Source organism: Helianthus annuus, chromosome 2 (genome assembly GCF_002127325.2).
Source record: "Helianthus annuus cultivar XRQ/B chromosome 2, HanXRQr2.0-SUNRISE, whole genome shotgun sequence".
Lineage (NCBI taxonomy): Eukaryota > Viridiplantae > Streptophyta > Magnoliopsida > Asterales > Asteraceae > Helianthus > Helianthus annuus.
The window spans coordinates 154,792,001-154,809,662 of NC_035434.2; the positions used below are offsets into that span (position 1 = coordinate 154,792,001).

General features: G+C 37.9%; 1 protein-coding gene across 1 annotated transcript; it reads right to left on the reverse strand.

The window, feature by feature from the left end:
• Window positions 1-10,558: 10,558 nt before the first annotated feature.
• Window positions 10,559-11,821, reverse strand: LOC110898376. Its single transcript, XM_022145158.2, has 3 exons — window positions 11,263-11,821; window positions 11,081-11,208; window positions 10,559-10,939 (listed from the first exon to the last, which is right to left on the reverse strand). Exons 1-3 carry the CDS (start codon window positions 11,819-11,821, stop codon window positions 10,559-10,561), a joined length of 1,068 nt encoding a protein of 355 aa, XP_022000850.2.
• Between the last annotated feature and the right edge of the window lie 5,841 nt (window positions 11,822-17,662).

Below are 17,662 nucleotides of genomic sequence, written 5' to 3' on the forward strand. Positions count from 1 at the left end.
CAATTTTTCAAATTCCACGTCTACATCGATATCCTCTATGTTGTTCCTTGCAGGCTCAAAGTCAAGCTTCTTCCAGAACACGTCTATGTGTGTGATCCGGATTTGCTGACCTGTGGATGAAAACAAATTAGGTGGCAAAATCATAACGAGAAAGGTCAAAAATATTAATTACCTTTATTTTCCAACTTTTCCAAACGACAGGCACATGGCAAACCACAGCTGGTAAAAAGTTGGCAACCACAGCTTGCACCGTAGGCTCTCAACCCGTCTTCCTTACGTCTTAGTTCCATACTCAAAAGCTCAATCGCATATATTGAAACCTTTCTGAGAATATATGCAAGCATGGGCTGATCCTTGTGGTGCTTCATCACTTTTCGGAGGCTTGTTTCAAAGCTACTTCTAATCTCGGCTTATTGTCTATCAACAACATGATCAACATACAGTACAAGTTTATCCAGTGTGTTGCAATGACTTGGAAAGTGACTTTTTAGTGTTGCATGCATGCCCTCAACCCTGTTGGTCGTAGTTTGGTGAAAGTTGATAGTTTTGTTAATCCAGCAAGATACAAACTTTTCACGGTACAGATCCAACCAGGATTTCATCAAATAATCAAAAACCTCTAAAATTAAAAAACGTAAATAGTCAGTTTTTGTTATTATATAAAATTTGAACATAATTATGTAAGAAATACCCACGTTCACGGCCATCTTCTTTCAGCTGTGCTTCAAGGTTTTCCAAGTTATACCTGTATATTTCCTCGGTCGTAGACTCGCACAATGTCCAAAATGTACGTACGAATTCTTTCCACTCCTTGTCAGAGAATTTCCTCTTGCTGTTCTTATTAATATTTTGTTGAATATGGAACCGACAAGATACTTATGCGCTTTTGGAAAAACTTGTTCACACGCGTTCATTAGCGCAAAATCCCTGTCTATTAAAATCACGCGCGGTTCCATACATCCTACCAGCATAGACTTGATCCTCTGCAACACCCATAGGTAGTTCTCTAACTTCTCAGCGGAAATTACCGCACAAGCAGCCGTAAACGATTTGTTTGTCGACGTCATGCCTACGACCTGAACAAATGGCTGGTTGTACATGTTCGTTTTGTAGGTGGCGTCAATCATTAGCACATGCGGGAAGGCACACCACATAGTGAATGATTTTTTGTGAACAAAGAAGACATCTTCAACTTCGTTCGATATCTCATTCGTGCGCATGTAATAAGTGTAATCTTTTTCGAGAAGAATGTTTTCAAGTTTTTGCATCGGAGACTTACCGACATTTTTTTCGGCGTTGATCTGAATAGCGTTGTGTATATCTTTTGGAATAAGCTTTCTAGCCGGATTGTTTTTTGTCAGCGTTCGCCAGATACTTTGGTTGGGAATATCTTGCTCTGCCAGCTCCTTAACCAGTTTTTTATCCTCCGAAGAAAGCCTTCTCGCATACACGTGACCCTCTAAGTTTTCAATAGGAGTGTGGTTATGCTTCGCCTTCGTCACCTCGATCCTCCAAACACTTCCGGATGATTCCAAAAACCCGATCATCCCGAACAGGCAACCTATTTTCTTGCTACCCGTTTTCCTCTGTGTAGCTATACTTTTATGCTCCCCACCAAAAGTACATTGAAACCAAATCTTGTAATTCTCTCCTCTTTTATTCAACCTCTTAATCACAATGAGGTAACCATTGTCTTTTGCCGTGTCTTGTACCCAACGCACCAACTCTTTACGTGGCGAAAAGGTCTGCGTTGTATCAAACGAAAATGTAACCGGGTAACAGCCTTCCTCGTCAACAGACACATCCTCCGGCTCACCATCGTCACCGAGGTCCGAATAGACTTGATGTTCAAAGCCCTGTTGACAACCGTAACTGTGGTTTGGATAACACTCCTGCTGTACAAAGCTGTACTCGTCACCGTAACCGAAATTCGAATAACCTTGTTGTGTGTAAGGGTCCTCCACAGGGGTATTCAAATGCAGCTTCACCGTGTTATCACGATAACGAATGCCAGATACAACCTTTGCCTCCCTCAAGTTGGACGAGACCGGTTTCTCATACGAGTCAGAAATAGCGGTCCCCTCGTAAGAATCAGGAATAACTGACTCGTTAGAATATTGACCGAAAAGATAGTTGCTTAACCACGACATCGTTTTTTCAAGACACGTAACTAATAGAGCAAAGAAAATCGACAAACAACAAAACCCCCGAATGCTAAATGTTGTGTCTGAGCAGCTTTTAAAAGTGAAAGTTGGGGTCGAAGCGCCACGCTTTGGCCTTAGCGCGACGCTTAGGGTTCACGAGACACCTGCAACCTCGTTTCACCTTTATGTCTCTGCAACTTATGTTTCAAACGTCAGTCAAATCACCTTTTGTCGAGCTAAGCGCCCCGCTATGTCCATAGCGCGACGCTTTGAGAATAGCATCACCCTACAAATATCCTATAAATCCACAAATTGATAACCACTTTTGGAAATCTTGATTTTTTTTTTTATTTCTAAAATAGGCAATTCAAATGTAAAGAGCCAGAGATAGAAAAGAAAGTGGGGTCGTTAGAGATTACAACTATAGAGCCGGCACTAATCCTGGAAAAAGTATAAGGACGTGGGTATGGTTGGGTTTGGGTTGGGCATTTGTTGACACGTGGAATGGGAACCCCCACCGCCTGGTTACGTGTCCACGGGGTATGGCGGGGCGTGGGTTGGGCTTGGGTTGGGTGCACCGCGTGGCAGAATATTAAAAAAATTACAAAAAATTTATAAAAAATCACAACATTTATAAAAAAACCTACAACTTCATTAAAATTTTAAAAATTACATAATCCTAAAAATTACATAATTTCTAAAAATTACAAAATAACAAACCTAGAGCGTTAAATAAATTTCAAAAAGGTCGATTTTGTCGAACGCCTTTCACTCCTTGCCTCGAAACTCTATGTTCACCACCGCCACCCGGTCCTCGTGGCTTAACTCGCCGCTCGGAACGGCTTCGTAGTAAGCCTTGAAACGCTCGAGCTTGGGCCGTAGCTCGCGCCATTTATGTTGGCACGCGTTGAGGTTGTGGCGGTCGTTACCGACGTTATGTCGGTAGGCTGCGAATGCTTCCGGCCAATATTTTGTTTGGCCCGGTGGCCGCCCCTTCATAGCGTCAACGACGCTTGTGACGAGAGCCATTTCTTCTTCATGGGTCCAGGATGCCATAGCGGGTTCGTGGGATGGGAGGGACCAGTGGGTTAGCCGGTGGGGTTGGGTTCGTGGGATGGGGGGACCAGTGGGTTAGCGGGTTCGACAGAAGTGGGTAGCTGGTGGAGTTGGGTTCGTGGGATGGGGGGGACCAGTGGGTTGGGGGTTACAATATATAGGGGGGTTGTTGGGTGACCGGGTGGCGGTTTTGTTTTCCCCCAAACCGTTTGAATTTAAAATTCAAAAATTGAAAAGTCCGCTATGACGTGGCGGGTGAGCGAATGGGAGGCAGCTAGCTAGCATGGCCATACCGCCCCACGCCCGGCTTGAAAGCCAAGCCCCAAGAGCCATGCCCCAACCCAAGCCCCACTAGTACAAAAATGAACAAAGGATGCTATGGGTGTTTTCAAAAGATGCGGTTAGTAAGTTGCAACCGCATCTTTTGATTCATCTGATAAAGTCATGTATTCATTTTGAAAAAAGCATCGCCCAAAAGATGCGGTTCTAATGTTACCGCATCTTTTGCATCTTTAAATTTTGCAAAAGATGCGGTTCTAATGTAACCGCATTTTTTGCATCTTTCAATTTCGCACATAAGATGCGGTTCTAATGTAACCGCATTTTTTGCATTCTTTCAATTCATCCGATCAAGCATTCAAAGCATCGCCCAAAAGATGCGGTTCTAATGTAACCGCATCTTATGTATGAAAAATGAATATCTTTTGAGATTTCAAAGTTTGTTTTTATATGGATATAACACACCAGTCGTTTGCTAAACAGAACTGACATCCACTACAAGAAACTGGTAAAAATAAAGCATGTGCGATTATTAAAGAAATTACAAATATACACACACACACATTAGTGTTATTTTACAATATAATAATTTGTTTTTTTCATAGGCTATATGGAGGGTGTCGACAGTGTTGGTGTTTCAGTAACTCTTCATTCGGGTCGGCTTCTGGGTCAGGCAGTAATTGGTATCAAAACAACCATGCCACAACGAAAAGATGTGCAAGATGCACATTTAGTGGTCCTAAAACGCGTGACATGTAACGCCCTGCGTCCCTGAACTTTTAGCTTTTGTCAACTTTAGTCCTTATACTATGTGACTCTTGACACTTTTGATACTTGTGAATCTTTAAGCTATGATACTTATTGATACTTGATACTTAATCCATGAAGCTAGATTCTTGAAACTTGATTCTTAACACTAGATTCTTGATGCTTAATCTAGATACTTAATTTTTTAAGACTTGATTCTTGATACTTGATACTTGGAAACTACATTCTTGACTCTTGATACTTGGTGCTTGACTCTTGAGACTCGTGAAACTTGAGACTTGGTTGAACGAGATACTGGAGACTTGTCACTGACGGAAGCTATGAAACGTAGAAACTTTGTGTTAATGATGTAATCTAGTTATGTGATACTACTACACAATAATATGCAACGCAACGCTTAATCTAACTCGCAAAACGAATCAACGACGGTGAAACTGGAAGGATGGGATTGACCGAATGGCAATCCGATCGGATGACCATCCGATCGGAGGGCCACTCGATCGAAGTGCCATTCGATCCACTTGCCACATCGCCTTAACCTCACTCTTGCACTATAAATAGGCCTGTCACATCATTCCTCACTGATGTGACAGCCTCACTCGACCAGACGCACGCCCTCTCCCATTTCTTCCATTTCCTGGCGATTTCGGCATGTTTTACACTAGATCCTTGTACATCTTTGATCTACGCACTATTCTCCACATGATTCTTCTTTGAAATCACACTTTTCACCGTGAAATCTCTAGGATTTGAGCTCTTGAGGATGACGTCATCATGGCGGTTTGTACAACTATTGTGTGATGTCATTCTAGTCAAGATCTAGCTTAGATCTAAGGAATTTCATGAGTTCTTATACCGAATCTGTCACACCCCAACCGATGGCGGAATCATCGGGGCATGGCACTGAGCGAAACAGATTGTCCAGAAGTTTCCATAACAATTACTATACTATTCAATTTAAATTAATACGTCCCATACCGTATCTCAAACAGTAAATAAATTATTACAGACAAAATCCAGGCAAATATTTCTATTCTGACAACTCAGATTTTAATTACAGCAATTGTTTATCTGCTTCTAGAGACCCATAATTTGACCACTACAGACAACTATTTGTTGGGCTCTAAAGCTTTATTCTAGCCTCGCTTTCCTAGCAGATAAGCATCTTAAACACCTGTCACATACGTTAAAATAAAGTCAATACATAAAATGTAAGGTGAGCATACAAGTTTGATAGTAGCATATAGAGTTCGAAACAGTTTGCGCATAACCAGCACGTACACAGAGGAAAACGAAGCATGTTAATTATCGACATGGATCTATCGATACCAATGACTGCGGGTTGACTGCCCGAGGCAGTTCGCAATACATGATTACCACCGTAATCCATGCAAGTAATTGTCCTTAACAACTCCGTGTGAACGGGTGCTGAGTCCAAACTATAGTACTATCGTCGTTAAGGCAGGTTGACAGCATTCCACGTGCAAATATAACAACAAGCACTCATTTAGTAACGTAATACATGCGGTAATGGTTAGCGTTTAAAGTAATTGCGTAGTGTGTTCGATTGTGATTTAGAATAAGTAACGTATGTAACACCCAAAAGTGCTAAAGCAAAAAGGGTTCGAGTATACTCACAGCGGTTGATGAATTGAAGGGAGTGCTTGAGAGCAGGGTTAGCCTGAATAGTTCGATAGCATAATGATAAGCAACGCGTAAAACGAAAACAAGTGTTGGAGGGTCGGACAGCTGGTCGATCGGACGGTAGTCCGATCGGACGGCTGACCGTTCGGTTGACAGTCCGTTCGGACAGCTGTCCGGTCGGGCGGTAGGCCGATCGGGTGGCTGTTCGAGTGGATTGTTTCTTCCTTTGAGTAAGATGTGTTTGTGTATGATGGTTTGACTTTTTGCAGTATTTGAAAACATTGAAGTATCTTTACCTTTCAGGTCGGTCGATCGGACGGTCGTTCGATCGACCGGCAACCCGATCGGCTAGGTACCTCAGCAAAAACAAGTTCTCAGCAGGGTGTCAACTGATCGAACGGCTGTTCGATCGAGTGGCACTCCTAGTGCGTCGAACATGTTGAAAAATCGTTTAAGTGTTGAAGTATAGTATCTCATGATCCGAAGAGTAATCCAATCGGATGGTAGTCCGATCGAACAGCAGTTCGTTCCATACTCCACTTCAAATAAATTGGTTAAGTGTGGGACCATGTGCTAGCCGATCGGCTAGCCAGTCGATCGGCTGACTGTCCGATCGGTCAGCACCCTGACCTGATCAGCCTATTTATCTAACACTTGGTTGTTCTGATTGTTTGTCATTTTATCGAGGTATTTTGAGAACGAGCCAAACAACAGAAAACTCGGCTTTACTTGGTTCCCCTGATCGGACAGGAATCACCCAAACCCGGTCAGTGAACTGTTCGGGACGGCTGTTTAACGTTTAACCCGAAATCGGTGAACCTCGTGGATAGAATCCGGATCTTTGAGCCATGCAACCACCAGAATGATTAGCAAGTCGGCACTAGCTCCGTTTCTAACGGTTTTGAAGGCATTGAGTGCAGTCCGATCAGCTGGCTGTTCGATCGGCTGGTAGCCTGATCGTTCAGCTGCCTGATTGGAGTGTTCGGTGCGACGATTTTTTATATTTCGATTTTGATTTCGAACGATGCGAGGACGATAGAGTTTCCTATTCAAATTACTTTTTAGTCCTAATCACTCATATCTCGCACTATCCTTTCTCCACTAATTATCATAATTCGATTCCGATTGAGTTCGATTGAGTTTCGATTGCGATTCTAATTTCGATTGATTACCACACATAACATAAAGTAAACATGCAAAAGTAACACATAAGGCACACACACACACATATAATAACACCAAAGTTGCATAATTCGAGTTTTGAGTTCGATAATGATTAGATTAGTTCGATTATTGATTAATTGACTTTATCGCATTGATACTTCCTTTCATTCACAGTCGTAAAGCGTTTCGCAGCGAAAAACATTCGATTACTTCGACGTTAGCAATTACTCAACATAATACAACTAACGTAAACATAAAATAGACTAACTACAGTCAAAGAAGTCAAAACAGTAGTTGAGCAAAGAGTGATAGATCACAATTAGCGATCTTTTCTTCTTTTGACTTCAATCTTGACTTTGACTTTGACTTTCGGAAACACGGGGTGTTACAGAATCTTTACTAAATCTAGACTTTTTCGACTAAAACTCATGTTTCGTTCATCTTTTCTTAAACTTTTACTTAAAACGGTGAAATCCGGGTCTAAACGGGCTGTAGACTTGATGATTAGTCTGGAGTCGGCTTGGAAATGGATTGTTTTCGGAGAAGATGGCTGGATTACGGATTCAAACTTGAACACTTTCAAGAACAGACACCTGATCGGATGGGGTGATTCTCATCCGATCAAACAGGCTGAGCTACGATGTGTACACCATTAAGCACACCAAATACCTACGTGATGACACCGATGGGATTTACGTTGATTAAGGTATGATATACTCAATACACTAATATACCTTATTCTTGTTTTTCTAATATAGTAAACATTTTATTAATATAATTTATTCTTATTTTATGCAGGATAAACGAAAATAATGAAGTAAAAAAGACGTGTTTGATTATTTGTGCTAACTAAAAAGACATTGTCGATTGTTTGTGTTCTTTCATTTAAAACTTTTACATTGGATGGGCCAACGTTTTCCTTGATTGAAAATACACCTTTTCACTTTATTATTATTATTATTATTATTATTATTATTATTATTATTATTATTATTATTATTGTGAAATCTAAATTCATTCAAAACTCTTAATTAGTGGGGAACATCTAAACACACTTGGGTAATTATTGTTGATGTTTGCAAAAGACCCGATATCAACTAAGCAATTGCCGATGGGTAATTATTGTTGATGTTCGGGTCGGGACGAGTTTCATACCGTTTCGACCCGTACTGTTTCGACCAGTACCATTTCGACCCGTACTGTTTTGACCCGAACCATCTAGAATCGAACCGTTTCGAATCGAACCGTTTTGACCAGTACCGTTTCGAACCCAACAAAATTGCCCCTTAATGTACAATCTCATTAAAAAAAACATTTTTAACCAAACCGACCCGAAACCCGTTCTGACCCGAACCAAAACAACCCCTTTTTTAATTAACCCATTTTAACCTATGACCCGACCCGACCCAACCCGTTTGCCAGGTCTACGTAATATTGTTATCATCCTTATCCTTAGTCTAAGGATAATTATTTTTTTTTAAAACCGTAAGCGCAAACCTCCTTCCCCAAAATTCTCCCCCTAAAACTCAAACCCCTACAATCTAACCCCACGACTTCCCACCTCCATTTCCACCACTTCCCACATTCAATCTGCCATTTGCCACACTCCATCGCAACCCTAATTCTCCAAAAAATTCACCCCCCCAAACGACCCTCTCCAGCCAATTGTTCCGACGCCCCCAAAACCCCACAGCGCCATCTCTCCAGCCAACTGTTCCGACGCCTCAACCCCTCAGACGCCAGCCTTCGTCACCCCTCAAACGACACCTCCAGTTCCGAAACCACATCTAAGAGGTGATGAAACCCTTAACCTTCTGATAAATTTCATTGTTTATATGTTTGGGTTTAACATTTGATGTGGTTGAGGGTATAAACATATATATAGTTTGTGGTCCAGATTCGTGTTTGTATTGCACGTGTAGTTTATTCGGAATATGATTCTTATATATTCGAGCAACGCGGGCTCGACTTGTGGCTCGGCTCGACGGCTCGACTCGTGTCTATGCTTGACGACTCGACTACATTACTTTTAACAGATCTCTGTTGAATCTGCATTACTTTTAGTCGATTACTCTTCTTGATTTAAGGTACCAATGTTAGTTCTTTCTGTAACATCATATTTTACTGAAGTAGAAATCTGTACCATCATATTTTATTGAAGTTGAAACAAATATGTAACTATGTTCTGCACATGGATGAAAATGAAGTGGAAGAACGATTAAACCAATGATATAGTTGTTATGAGGAATGATAGCTTAGATGCTTATAATGTACACACACAACTTTTCATTCTTCGGTTTGGCCTATCTAAACTTAACACAAAATTAGTAAGTTTATTCGGAATATGATTTTTAGTGTATTGCACGTGTCGTTTATTCGTAAAAAATATATATATTCGAGCAACGAGGGCTCGACTTGTGGCTCAGCTCGACTCGTGGTCAGCAATCTGTATAAAGAACACAGTTAGTTGTTAATGAAGGTATGCAAAAATTTAATTTAATTCTTCTCCTCTTTAAGTTCTTTTAGTTTTTTCTTTCTATCAAATTTGTGTATAACTAACACAGTTAGTTATGAAGGTTATGCAGACATTGAAATCAATTCTTCCCGACTTTTAGTTCTTTTCTTTCTTTTTGTTATCAGATTTTTTAATTAGTTTAAAATTGTGTATTAGTTTCCAGTTTCTTAATTTGCTAATAAAACCATGAATTAAGTAAACGTTCAATTCTTTAATATCCTCTTAGGTTAGAAATTTTTGATATGATTCTATGAATATTGTTAATTTGCTAATGCCTAATGGAATATGTGATTATGTATTTGTGTGAAGAACCTTACCTGACCCGAATTGTGGAACCGACCCGAAAATTTTATATCCGGTTATATAGTATTATACACTTTTCTTGCACCTTATCATGACAAGTAATATACACTTTTCTTCAATACATAGACATACACATACACATACACATACACATATATAATAAATTGTTCTATATATTTTATTTTTTAGCCATCACTGCAAGCTTTTAATATTTGAACCAACCACTTCAAGCGCATTTATTGTTGATTCAATAAAAAAGGGAAAGTCGGAGGAAAGTTACCTCATTTCAGAGCTAATTCCCGGTGGTTTCGAGAGAAATTTTACATGGACAGTTATCAATGTAAGTTTTCTTTAATAATTAATGGGGAAAGTGAATACGGCGCTGTTACACACATAAGGGTATAAGGAGTGGTTAAACAGTTTAGAGTGGCAAAACATTGAACCGACCAATCAGAGCGTGCCATGTCAATTTGGCAAAAGTGTTTAAACTTTGCTGAAAAGTGTTGGCATTGGTTTAAACACTTGCTGAAGTGGTAAACTTTTATGATTATTTTTTTTTTTGCAATAATTAATTTAATATAAATAAATAAAAAACAATAAACTTTCATAATAAATTAAATTAAAAACATCAAAGTTACACTAAATTAAAAAACAATAAAATTACATTAGCATGAAACAATTTAAACTAGTCTTCGTCGGAATCGGCCAAAAGATGGGGCAAATCTTGACTTGCGAGATGATCTATGAGATCGTGTTTGAGTCTCCAATGGGTGTCTTCATTCAACAATTCGCCCAACACCGTATCGTCTAGAGCCGGCTCGACCGGAGGATCCCGAATGTGCACCGGTGCTATCGCCTTTCCATCGTCTTTCAAAATCATGTTGTGTAAAATAATACACGTGTACACGACATTCCTAATTTTTTTAACCGATCTTGCTCGCATCGGTCGACTCAATACACCCCATTTCCCCTTCAAAACACCAAAAGCCCGTTCGACGTCTTTCCTTGCCGCCTCATGTTGCCTCTTGAATTTCTTTTCGTTTACTTCGTGAGGGTAAGGGATAGACTTCACAAACACGGACCACGAAGGGTAGATTCCATCCACGAGCAAATAACCACGTTTGTATAAATGGTTGTTAACGTAAAATGGACATTTTGGCGCGGTTCCATTTCGTTCCGTTAAAAATAACGGAGATTGTTGTAGAACATTGATATCGTTTTGAGAACCCGGTGGACCGGCAAAAGCATGCCAAAACCATAAGTCTTGAGAAGCAACCGCTTCGAGCATAATAGTCGGGTATCTATGATATCCTCGCATGTATTGGCCTCGATACTCTGTCGGACAAAAACGCCAAACAAAATGGGTGCAATCAAGGCTACCGAACATACCTGGAAGGTGATGTTTTTCCTCATGAGCTTGGTATAAAAGTGCCATGTCGTGGCTTGTCGGTCTACGTAAGAACTCTGGACCATATATTTTGCAAACCGTGTCACAAAAATATTCTAGGCACTCGCGGGAAGTTCTTTCGGCCATATGCAAGTACTCGTCGTTCTCGTCTGGAGTGTTTCCAGTTGCGAGCTGTTTAATAGCCGATGTCACCTTTTGCAAGGGCGTAAAGCCCTTCCTACCTCGCGCATCGGGGGCCTCTACAAACCACGGGTCGTTCTCTTCCACATCGGACACAATTTGTAGAAACAAACGTTTTGACATACGGAACCTATGTCGAAAGATATCTTCGTTGTACTTCGGGTCTTCGACAAAATAATCCGCCATGAGTGTCTCATGCCCCTCCTCACGTTGACGTTCAATATATCTCCTTCGGTTAGATGTGCCGGTATCTTGAAGTTCGGCTTCTTCGATAAGATTTTGAAAAAAAAGAATGCTACTATCGGATGAATCGTCGCTACTCATGGGTGGGAACCATAACGGGGGGAGGTCATCCGCCATTTTGTAAGATAAACTTTTTGATGGAATTGGTTTGTATGAGTATTTGGAAAGTATATGGTTAAATGGTGTGTGTTTATATATATATAGAGTTTAATTTAAAAAAAAATTATTTTTTTTTAATTGTAAACGGTCATATGACCGTTGGGGTGGGCCCCCCCTTTTGTTTTCTCCTTTCTCGCTCGGTATTCCCTCACCGCCTTCAAACTTTTGCCGCGATGGATGTTAGTTGGCGGCGGTGTTTGCCGCGCGGCAAACACCTTTGCCGCACCCAACTCTCAACCACACCGTATCCCCTAAGCTTAAACCCGCCTCCCCTAAGAAGGCCACGAGAAGAATCGTAGGCATGGACTCAATGATGTAATTAAACTGAATAATATTTAGGAAATTTTTAATCAAAACTGCGTAGTTTTGATGGGTTTTCCGTGTAAGCTTAGGTGTATAACAACATCGTATTCACTTTCCCCATAATTAATTGTGGAGTAACTGTAGTGCTACCAACAACCGGGCTCATGGGAATGCGGTTATATGTTGATAAAACATATGTGGGAGTTTGTTGAAACAATTCAACATGACTTTATTAATCGTGCAAGTGTATTTCATATATTTGAGATATATCAGCCTTTTAATTTATTTGTATACATTTATATACTGTGTTTTGTTTGTTTTTCATAAATGGAATACACAAGAGAAGACTTCGGGTGAAGAAATTGAATCTATGGTCGTAGACTTGATTGAGCGTTGGATTAAGGAGGTGTTTGGGGTTCGGACATGAACTCCGTAAAGGTGTCTCAAGGTTAGCTCAAATTCCACCATTTAATGTTCATTTATATCTAACGGATAACAAAAAATTTGCTTTTAGTATAAAGATATGTATTGATATACAACGATCTTTACGGTTCTAAAGCCTTTTCTTACGGTTCTAAAGCCTTTTCTTACGGTTCCTAATGTATATAATATATATTTCCATATCCATAATTGTTGTTTAATGTCTTCATATGGCAATCGCAGGAACTGAGTGAGATTGTTTTTGCACAAGAAAAGCAGATAATTGTCAAAAGCCATCAGTGAGGTTGCAAGCATGGATTGAAGACATTGGTTTGGGTTAAAAATATGAAGACATCGGTCGGTTCAGGAACTTATTGTATGTCAATTTCATCTTTAGAGTTATATGTATTGTTGTGTTACTGGAAAATTTTTGTAATATTGTGTTACTTTGAAACCTCTGTATTTTATATTCTTGGGTTGTATTATATTTGTTTTAATTAATTTTGTTTTTTTATATATTTTATTTTAATTTTTTGAGAATTTGTTAAGGGAATTTATTGGAAATTTTTAATAAAATTTCCGGAAAATTATATATATATATATATATATATTATTTTACTCTAAACGCCAACAAATGCGGTTCTAGAATCCCATCTCTTGAGTATACTAGGAATAACTTTTTTGTTAATATATCAAAAGATGCGGTTCTAGAACCGCATCTCTAAAGCATATTATGGAAAAGTAGTTTTTTTGTTAATATACCAAAAGATGCGGTTCTATCAAAAAATGCGGTTCTAGAACCGCATCTTTTGGAACCGCATCTCTTGGCATATAGCCAAAAGATGCCTTGCCATAAGATGCGGGTCTAAAACCGCATCTCATAGCCAATTTAACCGCATCTTTTGATTAAATCTGTACTAGTGCCAAGGGCCATGCCCCAACCCAAGCCCCATACCCCATGGCCTAAAGGGTTTACAAAATGACAAATCTAATAATTACACGTAATCCTGAAAAAAAATATTACGGGTTTACAAAACAACAAATCTAAGGCTAGACGGTATGGGGAGCGTCCCCCGTCCGTCCAGCCCCGGCAACGAAGCACACACCGTGCCGCCCCCCTCCATCGGCGTCGAGTCCTTCGGCTTTGAGACTTTGGGACGATCCAGAAGAAGACAAAACCCACCCCTTTTTCAATCTGCTTCCTTTGCAAAAATTAAAAAATATAATAATTTAATTGTCGTAATTAGTGGGGTTGGATAAGTGGTGGATCTTGCCCGTTGAGGTTGACAGGGCTGAAAGACACGGGCACCAAAAAAAGCCCGGGCAAGCCCGGGCCAAACATAGCATATAAAAAAAATTTCGATCGAAATGCGGAAAATTAGCACTACGGCCGAAAAACTTGCCTGGGACGTGGCCCTGCCAGAGCCCTTCTAAGAACCGCCCCTGGGTAGGATCATCCTCCCATTTCCAGTGTTTTGCTATGACGGATCATCCTCTGTAGAACTATGATGTGACGCCTACATGACGGATCATCCTTCAAGTTGGAGATCACCATACCGCATAGCTAATAATTACACGTCTTTTAACCAACTGGCTAAAGAATCTGACTGTATCTTTGACAAAAAAAATGTCTGTTATGGTGTTACTTTTCAAACCAAATACACGACTGACTGTATCTTTGCCAAAAAAAAAAAGAATGTCTGTTATGGTGTTACTTTTCAAACCAAATACACGAATTTTGATTTAAATATGGATGTGGAGGTTCTATTGATGGGGAACGTGAGAGATTCCAATAGCGATGTGGTATTCATTCAATATTATTATTATTATTATTATTATTATTATTATTATTATTATATATTAACACAAACAGCTGATGAACATGATTCACTTTTTTTTTTAATATTGATTTTTTCTAAGGTTTCATATTATATTGGTTTATTATATTATATAATTTGATTTTAAATATATTTTTTATATAACTTTTAACATATGATTAAAGTATCCGTTATCAAACAGGAAACCATAAAAATTAATGTATACTGGGATTGGTGTTGTTTGGTTCAGTTTGATACAATATGATAGCAATACGGTGTCAGTTTATCGAAAGCAAAAACAATAAAAATAAAACCGGTACAAATACAGAAATTTTTCAATCGGTTTCGATTTGGTTTGATAGCGGCATGAAGGCCCATGAATAGTAAATAAATTTTTAAGTATTTGTTTTAGTTTTGTTAATAGTATTTTACTTTTTATTTAATATGATATTTTTGCTAATAACGTGCGTATGTTAAATTTTAAAAAATGATCCAAAGACGCAACTATGTTTGATTTTTTTCCAATATCCCGATATAAATCTTATTGAAAATGGATGTTGCGCCGCTACCATGCCGAACGGAAAACCGACTGAATAACATCGGTACCGATATTCATTTTTATGGTTTTTGGTCAATCTTATTGAAAATGGATACCGTGTGCTACCATACCGAACATAAAATTGACCAAACAACATCAGCATTGGTACCGATATTTGCTTTTATGATTTTTAGTTTCGATAAACTAACACCATATCACCACTGTACTGCAGTGTACCGAGCCGAACCAAACAATATCAGTAGCGGTACCCGTATTCTTTTTTATGGTTTTTGGTTTTGATAATATTTCATTTATACAACTCCGTTAGCGAAACAATACCGATACTCTGATACTCTGACCAACTGAACCTATATCATTCAAACAACATCGATACCGGTACTAATGTTTGTTTTTTTTGTTTTTGATCGATGTAAAACGTGTGATGATTGCTATACCGAATGTTTGTATCGTACTGGTACAAAAACAAACCAAATTGATATCGGCTGAAATGCCGCCGCGAAGCGCGGTGCAAATCAACTAGTTATACATATTAATACAAATTCTTCATGAACAGTGATTATTTATTTACTTTTTTTTATTTTTTGACATTTATTTATTCTATGTTTTTAGTATTTATTTTTAGGGTTAACTTTGTACAATAGTAACCAAGTTTCAAGAGTGTTCTAATTATGTCACTCATAATTTTTTTTTTGTTTCAATTAGGTCATTCAAGTTTCATTTGATGTTTCAATTCTAGATGTTTTACCTAAATAGAAGGTCATCCATCCTAAATGACATTTAATTAGGTTTTTTATTTAAAAAATTTGTTGACATGGCAAATAAATGTCAAATGGATTAAAAAAAATGAGAAATAGGTTTAAAAAAATTTTAAAAAATGTGTGAAAAGTTAACAAAATGCGATTTTTTTGTAGAAAATTAAAAAAATGTGAAAAAAATTAAAAAAAATGTGATTTACCCTATTTTTAATAAATAAATTAATAAAACCTCCTAAATCATTTCGTTTAAATTACTAAAAATTATGAAAGTTTTATTAAAAAATTAAAATGGGCCAAAAATTCAATTGCTTTTTACCAAACCCTTCATACTACTAATAATACCGATTCATGGAACATCACTTTAGAAATAAGGATATGGTGGGCATAGTACCTAATTGTTTGTTTTACGATTTGTAATATTTGATCGTTTTGGGTTTTGGGTTTTGGGTTTTGGGTTTTGATTTATTATATTTCTTTTATTTGATTCCATGTCATCATGTTAAAAAAAAGGTTAAATAAATGCTATGTAGGACTATGACCTGCTATTCAGGTAAAATATCTAGCATTAGAACACCAAAATAAAGTAGAATGATCTAAATGGAACAATAAATTTTATTAGTGACTTAATTGGAACACTCATAAAACTTTATTACTATTCTGTGGCATATTCCCTTATTTTTTATGAACTTTATTCATTATTTAGTTTAACTTTTTCTAATAAGTTTTATTCGTTATCTTTACAAAAAAAAAAAAAAATCATACTTCGTAACTGTGTTTATATATTTTTTTCAACATTGCTATATAAGTTTTATTGAAAATGGATACCGTGTCGTTGTCGTATTAAACCGAACCAAAATGGACGATGGATGATAATTTATTATTTGTTCTATGTTTAACTTTTTCAACATTGTGATATTACTTTAATTGAAAACAGATATTATGCCGCTATCATACCAGACTTAGCTAAAATGATCGAACAACATTTGTATCGATGCAGGTATTAGTTTTATTGTTTTTTTGCCTTCGATAAACTGACACCGTATCGCTATCATACCGTCCCTACCAAACCGAACAAGACCAGTGACGGTATTTGTATCTATTTTTATGTTTTCATGTATAGTAATGAATATTGTGCCGCTACCGTAGTTAACTGTGCCAAAACCGAAGGAACAATATCAGTTTCGCTACCATTATGTATTTTATTGTTTTTGCTTTCAATAAACTTACATTGTATCGTACCGAACAACATTAGTACCAGGACCATACTCACTTTTATTGTTTTTAGTTTCGATAATTTTTCATTTATACAACTCTATCCGCGATGGGATATAAATATCGATACCTTGACGATCCGAACCGGTCGATACCGTTCGAACATCGTCGGTGCCGGTACAAGTGTTTGCTTCTATCGTTTTGGATTGGATCGATGTATAACACATGTTTATTTCTAGCCTTAGTGCATGTATCGTACTGGTACTATAGCAAACCAAAGCGATACCGATACAGTACTCGCGGTACCGTACCGCCGCAAGGCGCGGTCAAATACACTAGTTATACATATTAAAAGAAAGTGTCCATGAATAGTTTTAAATAATTTTGTGATATTGTTTTTTTTTTCGATTATTTTATTACCTAATAGATTTTTTAATCTGATTTTTCATTTTTAATTATTTTATTACTTAGTTATATTATAATTTATATAATTTTTAGTATGTTGTTTCAACGTGCCTTATTTTATTTACATTTTGATATAAAGTTTTTTTTTTCTTTCTAAAACCGAGGTTTTTGTGAGTGCTAATGTATAAGTAATCGTTAGTACAGTCGTACATATTAATTTTTTTATATATTAGTGTTGTTACCCTTTTCATCATTCCAATAATATAGTGTAATCAAATTCAGAATTAGTGGGACGTGCTTATTTTATCTTCGTTTCACTAAACGTTTT

Excerpts from the sequence above, each read along its gene's own strand:
- LOC110898376 (XM_022145158.2), bottom strand. The coding sequence starts at position 11,821 with ATGGCGGATGACCTCCCCCCGTTATGGTTCCCACCCATGAGTAGCGAC. Across the intron at positions 11,209-11,262 it reads GGAAAAACATCACCTTCCAG|AGTATCGAGGCCAATACATG; the intron begins GTATGTTCGGTA and ends TTTGTCCGACAG. Across the intron at positions 10,940-11,080 it reads GTTCTCAAAACGATATCAAT|TCTATCCCTTACCCTCACGA; the intron begins GTTCTACAACAA and ends GTGTTTGTGAAG.